The sequence below is a fragment of the Piliocolobus tephrosceles genome, chromosome 12 (assembly GCF_002776525.5).
Source record: "Piliocolobus tephrosceles isolate RC106 chromosome 12, ASM277652v3, whole genome shotgun sequence".
Classification (NCBI taxonomy): Eukaryota; Metazoa; Chordata; class Mammalia; order Primates; family Cercopithecidae; genus Piliocolobus; species Piliocolobus tephrosceles.
Window position 1 is genome coordinate 30,133,203 of NC_045445.1, and position 11,448 is coordinate 30,144,650.

General features: G+C 42.6%; 1 protein-coding gene across 2 annotated transcripts in view; it reads left to right on the top strand.

Moving 5' to 3' along the window:
* The window catches only part of TENM1 (teneurin transmembrane protein 1), a 604,771-nt gene that overhangs the window by 566,720 nt on the left and 26,603 nt on the right, over window positions 1-11,448 (top strand). For both annotated transcript variants that reach the window (XM_023198891.1, XM_023198892.1), the window contains 2 exons: window positions 7,173-7,345; window positions 8,412-8,647. In XM_023198891.1, the coding sequence (XP_023054659.1) occupies window positions 7,173-7,345; window positions 8,412-8,647 (409 nt within the window). The remainder of the gene's footprint in view (window positions 1-7,172; window positions 7,346-8,411; window positions 8,648-11,448) is intronic.

Consider the following 11,448-nt stretch of genomic DNA (forward strand, 5'->3'; position numbering starts at 1 on the left):
TGGACACAGGAAGGGGAACATCACACACCGGGGCCTGTTGTGGGGTGGGGGGAAGGGGGGAGGGATAGCATTAGGAGATATGTAAATGACGAGTTAATGGGTGCAGCACACCAACATGGCACATGTATACATATATAACAAGCCTGCACGTTGTGCACATGTACCCTAGAACTTAAAGTATAATATTAAAAAAAAATTATGGCCACAAAGAGACATTAGATGTCATTTTACAAATGAAGAAATTGAAACCCAGAATAGGGAAGTAACTTGCTCATTCATATGCTAGTTGGCTTATCTAGAGTCAGGTCCTTGACCTTCTGTTCCAGTGTTCTTTCCACTGCTGCCACACTGCCTTCCAGAAAAAGGAGAATCATGTGGGCTTACGAGAGTGACCATATAAAATCTAGAGGGCTAGAAAGTTTCCCTCAAGTAGCAGGAAAAGAGGAATAGGGTAGCACCAGGAGATGAAAAGGGAGGCTGAATAACCATTTGTTCTTTCTCCCACCTTCTTAACTCCAGTCAGAATTATATTGAAACTCTCTTGGTCAAATAGCATCTGTTGAAAGGAGAAGGTACCTCTTCTCCTGGCGCAGTCTATTCTGGTGCTGAACAGCAGTCCTTAACAAAATACAGCTCCTGTCCCTTCTTGCCTGTAAACAGAAATGAGCAACTTTCCAGTCTTCATAATGTGACTAATTCTTCCTACAGTCTTGATACAATATCTGACTTTTTTCACTTTTGTCCTCTAGTGCTTTGGCTAGTTCTGAGCACCTTTCAGGTTTTCTCTTGTCCTTCTGAAGTTGGAGAACACAGCATTTGACCTACTCTTCTAGTCAGGGTCAGAGCAGTGCTAAGGTCGGTAGAAGGTTGCCATACCACTGATACCAGGCCCTCCTAAAAGAACTCGAGTAATTCCCTGAGGTAAAAGGGAGGCTTCTTTGTGTGGACAAGGGGACAAATTGTTTGCAAAGGTGGAAATAGAAATTCTGTTCTGAGATGAGCATGAGAGAAACAGAAGTGAAATTTGGCAGGATGGAAGACTGCAGTGTAAAGGTAGCCCAGTCAGTAATCCATTCAACTTTCTATTATCTGCAACTATCACGAGGAAAAATGACATAGATGACCCTGAACAGTGGATAATCCAAATGAGATTTTAAAATGCATCTTGTGTAGTGGTAGTGCATGGACTTTTATTATGTAGTGTGATGTTGTTTATATAGTTCACTGATTTTCATAATTCCATTTGACTTGGACCAGGATCAAAATTGCACACCCCAAGTGTTAGTATTTGATGCATCACTGCCCATGAGTGTCCCAAGTGTCAGGGGGAAAAGCTGACCACAGAGAAACAGCTAACAAGGAATTGATTGTCAAGGCAGGAATACTGGCCCGAGGCGGCACGGGTGGGCTCCTAATTGTAATAACCATGCAGCAGCTGAGATCTGAGGGAAGGGCCTAGCAACTCACACAGCAGACAAGCCATTCTCCACAAGGCTGCAAGAGTAGCTAGGTTGCCCTTGTTTGTTTCCCTGGCAAAGGATTCTGCTCCACTAAACTGAAAAGGTCCCAGACTAAAGCCAAAGCATCAGTCATGTCAGTGCTGCTGGTCCATTCTGAGTTGACAGTTCCTCAGGCCCCTTGCCCTTTGTGGGAAGCCCTCCCACTCAAAGGAGACTCTCCATTTACATGATCTCTTGATCCTTGGTCTTCTGCATTCTCTGTTTCCAGACTTTATTAACACATTCTCTCCTCCCATTAAGAAAACGAAAAACCAACACAACAACAAAAATGCCACCCACTGACAAGTTGGAGAAGCCTTCATAATATCTCCGGGTACCTTTTAGACTGTTTTACAAATGCCCAGTTTTATCATGGATGGCTAATGACAGATTCCCCCTTCTCCCTTATAAGATCAGAAAGGGTAGGGGGCAAGGTAAAGAAGCCATGTCTCTGGGTGAGATATTTGCCTGGGGATAGGATGTGATTCCCATGCAGAAATGCTTATGTAATGATCAGTCATTCCAAACACATGTGATGTTTCCAATGCCTTCCAGAATCCCAGAGTAGAAAAGAAACTAAGGCATTGTATAGTTCAGCCCGATGCCTCCAGGCAGGGGAATGATTTCAGTTAAACAAGAACATAGAAATGTTGACTATTCCTTCAGATCTTTAGAAATAGAGACTTGATACTCTTGCTCAGCCACCTCTCCTTGTGCTTTATGCCCTTAATAAGGATCAAGAGTGGGTAAAACAGAATTATCGTGGGTATTTCTGGGAAGAACTAAAATAAAGACGGAGAGTGAACAGAAGTAACAAAGGCTGGTAGGGAAGTTTAGCTGAACTCCATAGCACATCTATGTAACCTGAGTGTGCCCTCCCAGAAGCACTATCGATGGTTCTGTCTGTTCATTGGCTCTCATATCCACCCCCATCCTTTTTTTCACTAGCAGCATCCTATTTATACTCATTCAACAAGTACATGGAGTGAGAATCTACTCTGTTCCAGACACAGAGAATATAAAAATGAATGAGACACTGTGTCCTCCCTCTAAAGATGTGAGAATTGTACAGTCTAGTGGGGAAGACAAATCCCAATGATAGGCAATCACAATATATTTAACGAAGGCAACAGACCACCATATTCTCTTATATGAACTGAGGCTGCAGCCTCCTAACAGTTCTCCCTGCACCTTGTCTCCCCTTCCAAGACTCATTGCCACCAAAACACTGTTTGGATCATCCTTTCATCCCCTTGAAAAACTGTCTACGCTTCTTTGTTGTCTAAGCCTTATCTCTCACTACCCTCCTAGAGGAACCTTGTGCTCCAGCAATGCTGGTCCCCCAGTAGACATCCCATCAGTCAGCGTGCCTTTCTTCATACCTCTATTTGGAATGCCTTCCTCCCCTCCCCAATCTCTACCTACCTTCTAGGATTCAAACACCACCTGCTTCTGCTCTTCCTCCTCCTATTCTGCTCAGCCCAGCTGGAAATGACCTCTGCCTCTTCTGAGATTCTACAGTTTCTTCTTTACAGAAATGCCTGGCAATATTCTGGCATTAGAGTTATTTGTGTGGATATCTTATCTGCCCTACTAGACTGTGAATTTCATTCAGCACTGTATCCCTGGTCCGTAGCACAAGACTCTGATATTTATTGAATGAAGGACAAATGAAGATAGAAGGGCATTATGGACTTAGAACTGAATCATAGGAAGCCAAAGGAATTTATTGGTGAGGAAAGGGGAATCTCATATTTCCTAAAGAATTCTTATTAGGTTGGTCAGCTTTCTGACATGAAAGTGTAAAGAGGGTCTGACTCTTTCATATTTCCTTTAAAAGAATAAGTAATGAATTTATCTTCTATTATTTGCAATATTTTTTAAAAGCAAAGATGTAGGAGCCTCTAGTTTTATTCTCAACAGTTTAACTCTGGCTTAAATTGTCCTCAAAGGAAAGGGCAAGCTATCCCTTATGAGAAAATACCAGACCAAATATATTTTTAATCATGTGTAAATATCATCTCTCCAACTAAACTATATGCTCCTCAAGGACAAGAATGATTCTGAATTTTCTTTACAAATGTTTCCTTTGCTCTACTGGGGTGCACATGTGTGCACATGTACACACACACACTCAAGTGCACATGCACATAGCCTATGACAGTGCTGAGGAAAAGGGTGAGTGTACTCAATACTTAACTGGCTGGTGCCTTCTGGGACCATCACAGTGAACTCTGTAAAATCAGGACAGCAAGGGACAATTTGATATCAAATCTCCTCTTACCAAACCCACTTCTGATGACTATGAAGGCAACTGTCATTTTCTGATGGCACAATTCACCAGCTATAATTTGCAGCCTGGTTAGGTGAGTGCTCTGCCCTGCAGGCAGAGAGGGTGGGTTTGCTCCCATGCTGTGGCCTGAGGGGATCAGTTGGAGCAGATCGGCTTGTACTCTCTGCACCAAAGGATGAAGGCACCAAAGGGAAACACACAGCAGAAGAGATTCTGATTAAACTTGTTTCTTCGACATTCAGTCTGGAAAGATGCATTCCCCTGTGATGACGGAAAAAAACTCAAGTAAGCTATAGGAAATCAAAGTCTCCCTCTATTTCTTATCCACTTTGAGCAATCTTTCCAAAGTTGTAGGAATTACCCACTGATGTGTACATCTGCCTATTGTTCTTCCTTTGGAAATGACCCAACAGAAGAGAGGTGGGGTCTATATGTTTTGATCCAAGGCCATATTGAGCATCAGAAACACCACCCTGTAGATACCATCAAATGTGATTGCTTTAACTGTGACTAGCAGAATTGGGGTATGTGAGTGTGTTGGAGTTGGGGTGCTCTGTTTATCATGGAGTTACAGTCAAATGTACACATTCATTGGCCTCTCTGGCCACAGAAAGGAAATAAGGCAATATAACTTTCCAGCTACCCAACAACTGGACAGGCCCATGGGAAATATTCCCAACACCATTGCCTCCTTCACCAGAAAACACACACACGTACGCACACACACACAAACACACATACACATACACGAAGCAGTCTCCCAGCTAAATCTATCTGGGTAATTACAGTCTTATCGAGGAATCTTTAGCTTGCCTCTCTGAATATACTACTGTCAATATTGAAAGTAGGAATGGGTACAAAATATGTAGGAATATGCCTGTGCTCTTGGAAATAAGCTTTAAAATGTTTAGGACAAAGAACACCAGTAACTTAGCTGAAAAGGTGTTTGGGTGGGTGGACTAGGAAACCAGATTTAGCCACAGGTCACTGCAAAGGTTCATTGGGAATTCTGACCCTTGTACTCCTATGCATGGATACCATGCTCAATTGGTATCTGATCTTGTCATCTTGCTCTGATGAGTGGATGCAACCACTGATCTTACCTTTATATGAGATCTTCCCTTAAAACAAGGGGCTGTGTGACTGAAGGAAACTGCCCCCAAGTTGCAAAGTCCATGTGGAACCAGCATCTAAGATCAGCTTTCCTAGAAGAATGATAAAGAGTGAGCTTGCCAAAGGTTGAGGAATCCCTTTAGAAATCAGGAAAGGGAAACCAATGAGGCAAAGTTGCTGGTGCCTCATGTGGAACAGAGAGGAAGTGCCTGCATAATCCAGGTTGTTGGGGCCACAGTTCCCCTGATAAGAAAGGCATGCAGCAACTTCCCTCTGTCTACTGCCTGCAAACTCCTGCCTCCTCTACCTTGGCTGGACATTGGGCCGGGTGTGGTGGCTCAGGCCTGTAATACCAGCACTTTGGGAGGCTGAGGCAGGGAAATCACATGAGGCCAGGAGTTCGATACCAGTCTGGCCAATATGGCGAAAACACGTCTCTACTAAAAATACAAAAATTAGCCAGATGTGGTGGTACTTGTTTGTAATCCCAGCTACTCGGGGAGGCTAGGGCGTGAGAATTGCTTGAACCCGGGAGGCGGAGGTTGCAGTGAGCCAAGATCACACCACTGCACTCCAGCCTGGGTGACAGAGCAAGACTGTCTCAAAAAAATTAATTTATTAATTTTTTTTAAAAAAAGTCTGGATATTATTGTTTTCCTCCCCTAGAAGGAAGACCAAACAGACAAGGTTGGGGCTAAAGTGGGTATTCGAGCCTTCCCATGCTCCGTTCTTGCCAGCGGCCTGCTTCTCGTAGCCACAGAGCCCCACAGCAGGCAGAACATGGGCAGTCTTTGCAGAGGGAAGGATTTTGCTATTAAACCCACAAGCAAACAGCACTCTTCAGTCTTTCTTTGATAATGAGTCCTTAGCTGCATAGTAGCAATGTGCCAACCATTTTGGCTGAAATCCACTTAAACAAAGGAGACACCCAATTTTAAGGCTTGGCATATCTGTGATGTCAATAACCTATTTGATTCATTCTATTCACATATTTGACTGTTTTAACTGATAGTGTATATGTGTGTGCACACACACACGCCCATATATATGCAGAACTGAACTTTAGGTGGCATTATATATAGGCTCAAGTTCAAGTCTGTCCTATAAAATACAGTCCAACCACTTTTCCCAAGCCTTCCAAAGGCTGGTATAGTTATTAAAATTTGAGCAACTACCCAGGCTGAGTTCTTTAGAATATAATGGATTAATACTGAATTACTATGCCACTTTGTGTACTTGTTGGGGGAGGGAGTAGTACAGCCAGTCTCTACCATTCTGTCCAGGCTGAATCCTGCTCATTTTGGGTAAAAAGAATATAATTGTTTAACATTTTAAAAGGCAAATAAAAGTGCTTAAATATTTTGTAATTTGGAACTTGAAAAGAAAACAGTAATGGGTTTCCAAGTGCATGTCTTTACTTTTAATGAAGTGTTTATTTTTCATGGTTCTACTGGCAATAAAAGAACAGCTCCACATCAAAAGCCTTCAGGGAAGCAGTTTTCATTTGGAGGACAGTGAGATTGCCAATAATTCTGATTTTTTTTTTTGGAAAAGTAAACTCCCTAGACTATATTTCTAGATATAGGTTATAGCCTATTATCCCTTTTTTGTCTCTTACTCATGTAGACAAATTACAAAACGTTATGTACTATACTCTAAAAAGATTTTTAAAATTTAAGTGACATCATGATCAGGGGGCTCCAGAATGTTTTAATGAACATGTTTCCATTATCCTCTGTGCCTGTTCATTTTGTTGGAAGAATGATTCATTCATTTCAAATTTGGCAACTTAAACAGCAGCAAATTATAATTTTCCCATCATAACGCAAAGTCAGTATATTGGCTTCTCAGCCTTTCAGGGCCCTGTTGTACCTTCTTTTGCTTTGCCAACAGCACCCTCTGCTGGGCTTTGTAATCCATCACATCTAATGGGATCGACCCAAATTGCAAACAGAGGCCTCCCTGCAACATTGCACACAGCAGGACATGATTCATAAATCAGTGTTCCACCCTGGTGATTCATTACCAGATATATTTTTTCTGTAAAACAGCACAGCTCAAGGAAGTCATCAAGAATTCAGAAGCTGCAAAAAATACCTTCGTTTGATTAATCATCTCTCTGACATTTTTCTTCTTATTGAACAAGGTTAATAATACTTGTTATCACTCAAAGTTAAACGGTATTAGCTGCCAAGTGATTTTTATTTTGCAAAGGCCTGTTATCACTGCCGAGAGGCTTCAAAGCTGGGATTGGTTACATTCCTCAGGTATGACCCCGAGGGACATCTGACCAACGCAACGTTTCCCACTGGAGAGGTCAGCAGCTTCCATAGTGACCTGGAGAAGCTGACAAAAGTGGAGCTAGATACTTCCAACCGCGAAAATGTCCTCATGTCAACCAACTTGACGGCAACTAGTACCATATATATTTTAAAACAAGGTAAGATTGTTTCCAATGATATCTGTCTGTAACAGCCCCTATCTCAACATCCACCCTAAAACCTGTGTACACCATTCATAAACAGAATACACCTGTAGCTGAGAAGATGTACTCTTCCTGTTTTCCAGCTATGGAAGTTGAAACACAGACAAAATTCACACCTTTTACAAGTTCTCATATCAACTTTGGGCCCATCTCTGTAGTAGTCATGAGGTTCAATCCCTGCCAAGTCTGCTCTGCTATCAACTCATTTCCCAACACTCAGCTGTTTGCAAAGCTCTTTCAGGGTCTGGCTAGGTTATATTAAATAACTGGAGCCTGGGCTCCAGCTGAGCTTAGCATTCTAGATCAATGCCAACATGGGTGAAGAAAAAGGAAAATATTAGGATATAGACCAAGCAAGAATATAAGCGAAATGAGAGAATTAAAAACTCATTCTATTTGAAGACAGAAAAGTAAGGAAGAACAGAAGAAGAAAGGAAGGAAGGGAGATAGGATTTGGAAGGAATGTCTTAGAAGCTAGAGGAGAAGTGCACAAAGAGAAATTGCTTTCTCTCTGCCCTGTCATTAAGACCTCATTCTGTTGTTAGGTGGTGAGGCCAGACACTCTAAGAGGAATAGTCCCAACTTTTGTTAGTGGTATTTTGTGGAGTAAGCAACTGTGATGGTGGCCCCAGGTGGTAAGGTGCTAAGTTGAACTTCATACTCTTCTCATTCTAGCTCCCAGCATGTCAAACTGAGGAGGCTGGTCCAACAAGTCAGTGAGGGAGGGAATTCTTTAAAAATGAAAAAAGAAAAAAACAAAAACAAAAACAGCCTGCGGTGTTAGACAAGAGTCTTTTATCCAAGAAACAGATACTCCAGCTGTGAAAATAACAAGACACAAATGGATAGGGAACACGTTTTCCTGTCAGAGCGGTAGTCTAGCCCAGAAGGCAGTTAAGACCACAGCACCCCACCTGCTTATCCCTTCCCAAACGTGCCTCCTAAAACTAAACCTGTCTCTTTTCTGCTTCCTGCTCTTCCCTTCCTTCCCCCTCTTCCTCCTTTGCTCTTCTGTCTACAGAAAATACTCAGAGTACCTATCGGGTGAGTCCTGATGGTTCCCTGCGTGTCACTTTTGCCAGCGGAATGGAGATCAGCCTCAGCTCAGAGCCCCACATCCTGGCAGGGGCAGTCAACCCTACCCTGGGCAAATGCAACATCTCATTGCCCGGAGAGCACAATGCAAACCTCATCGAGTGGCGGCAGAGGAAGGAGCAAAACAAAGGCAACGTTTCGGCTTTTGAAAGGAGGCTGAGGGTAAGGCTTGACTTTATACAAGATATAGAACTTTTATAGTTTTTTTTTAACTGCAGAGCCTCCCTAAACTGAAGTCCCATTTCTCCAAAGCTTTTCTAGGTGACTGACTGGCTTATATGATATACTAATTCAAAAGAGGGTGCTAATGGCCGATAATGGTTCTTTATCCTTAAATGAGTATTCTAATAGGAGCTTTCTTTGTCATTAGCCAGCTAAAGTGCTCTAATAGTAGCAATTTCAGGCACCAAGAAAGTCTGGCTGAAGAAATGTGTTTAGTCAAAGGAGGCCCTCCAGCACCCCTCCCAGCATGCCCTGGAGATGCCTATCAGGCTCACTGAGTTGACCGAGGTCCCTGCTTTTCAGGTAGCTCTTTGGAAATACCTCGCAGGTACACACAAAAGGATGTGAGACAAAAGGCAACATTTGGGCAAAGGCAAGTTAAAAGGAAAAATCAGTGAATTATAGCATTGCCATGAATACATATCCAGGGCCAGAGGGATAAAGGACTAGTACTGAGATTGGGCTGAGGTTCTCAGAGCTGCCTGGAGGAAGTTATAGATTAGGGAGTTTTAAAGTCCTTACCAAGCACAGTTCACCAGAGTTAACCAAGAGACCTCAGTCAGCTTTTCTGCAGCACACAAAGCCTACAGTCGCCATAGCACTCTGTCTACCTGTCTCCTCTTGAACATTAACCAGTGTTAGGATGATGTGGCCAACTTTCTACATGTAGTAACATTCAATATCTGCCCTAGAGCAACTGCCAGCCTGTGGGAAATAATCACTCACTATTGAGGCCAGATCTGTTTTCAGCACCTGTGTCACGCCTGACATACCGGGAAGGTTTATGGTATATATAAAGTTTCGGTGCAGCAAAAGGAATAGCAGTCGAATATAAAATTTTCTTTTTAATTCTCAGCAAGGCAAGTTACTTCTATAGAAGGGTGCCCCCTTACAGATGGAGCAATTGTGAGCACACACTTGGACAAGGGAGGGGAAGGGGTTCTTATCCCTGAAGCACGTGCTGCTGTGTCATTCCCCTATTGACTAGGGTTAGACCACACAGACTAAGCTAATTCCGATTGGCTAATTTAAAGAGAATGACGGGGTGAGTGATTTGGGGGGAGTCAGGGCAGAGCAAGTAGCAGGGAATGTGAATGAATTAGGGTGGAGCAGGTGATCAGAATGAGTTAGAGTGGAGCAGGTAATCAGAATGAGTCAGGGTGGAGTAGGTAATTGAAAAAGGTTGCTTTAGGAGGAAGTTATGTTTAAAAGTAGAAGGCAAAGAATTGAACATACTGACATATTCATTCTTTGAAAAGAAATTTAGAACTCATATCTAACATTTACATTTTCTTTGCTCACAGTAAAAATTTGGTAACCTTAAGGTTGTGGAAGTGCAACCACCAAACAACCACCCAATTCCAGAGACAGGCAGTCAAACCCGTCATATGGCTTGATATGAACAAAATAATTTACAGCAGTGCTCACTTTTCTTTTTCCTTTTCTTTTCTTTCTTTTTTTTTATATTTTTTAGTTTTTTTTTTTTTTGATACGGAGTCTGGCTCTGTCTCCCAGGCTGGAGTGCAGTGGCGCAATCTCGGCTCACTGCAAGCTCCACCTCCCAGGTTCACACCATTCTCCTGCCTCAGCCTCCCAAGTAGCTGGGACTACAGGCACCCACCATCACGCCCAGCTAATTTCTTTTTGTATTTTTAGTAGAGACGGGGTTTCACCGTGTTAGCCAGGATGGTCTTGATCTCCTGACCTCATGATCCACCCACCTCGGCCTCCCAAAGTGCTGGGATTACAGGCATGAACCACCACGCCCAGCCAGTGCTCACTTTTCAATCAGTTCTATTGGTGACACACAGTCGCAGACTTTAGTGGGTGGTTATTTTTGTTTGGTTTTGTTTGTTTGTAAAAGCTACCGAAGTTTTTTATGTGCACAAGTCAATTTTTATGTTTCGATTCTATTGACAAGTTTTTAACGGAATATTTACCAGCTATGCCACTGAATGGAGAAGTGAAACCAATCCAAATAGTCAAACCTCTGCGTGGGTAGCAGTAAAGATTTCTATCGGAATTCTTTGAGAAATAGGACCTCCTGGGTAGAACCCTGGATGGGGAAGTTAGAGAATCTGGCCTTGATACCCTATTTTACAAATGGTTTAAGAAATGCCTTCAATTTTTTTTCACCTGCAAAATAAAAGTGTACTACTAGAGAAAGTAAGAATTATTTACATGTGGCTTATCGACTTCACGGACTCATCACAGAAAAATTGTATTGAATATGTGATTTCTTAGTGCCTCTCCCAGCTTATAGCCTCAATAAAACTTTCTGAACCAAATCATATACTATGTGACTTTGGGATTTTTCATTCTTTAGGATAACTCATCCTATATTATGTGACCTTGGTAGTTTCCATTTTCTAGAACAACCCATCCTGTTTTCTGTCCTCCATATGCACAGATAATGGAGAGAAACTATAAACTGTAATTTACAACCCATATCCCAAATTGTTCTTAATGCTGAGAAGCTAATGGTCATAAAACATTTGGGAATTCATTAGTGTTAAGAAGTAAAGTGTTGCCGGGCGCGGTGGCTCAAGCCTGTAATCCCAGCACTTTGGGAGGCTGAGACGGGCGGATCACGAGGTCAGGAGATCAAGACCATCCTGGCTAACACGGTGAAACCCCGTCTCTACTAAAAATACAAAAAACTAGCCGGGCGAGGTGGCGGGCGCCTGTAGTCCCAGCTACTCCGGAGGCTGAGGCAGGAGAATGGCGTAAACCCGGGAGGC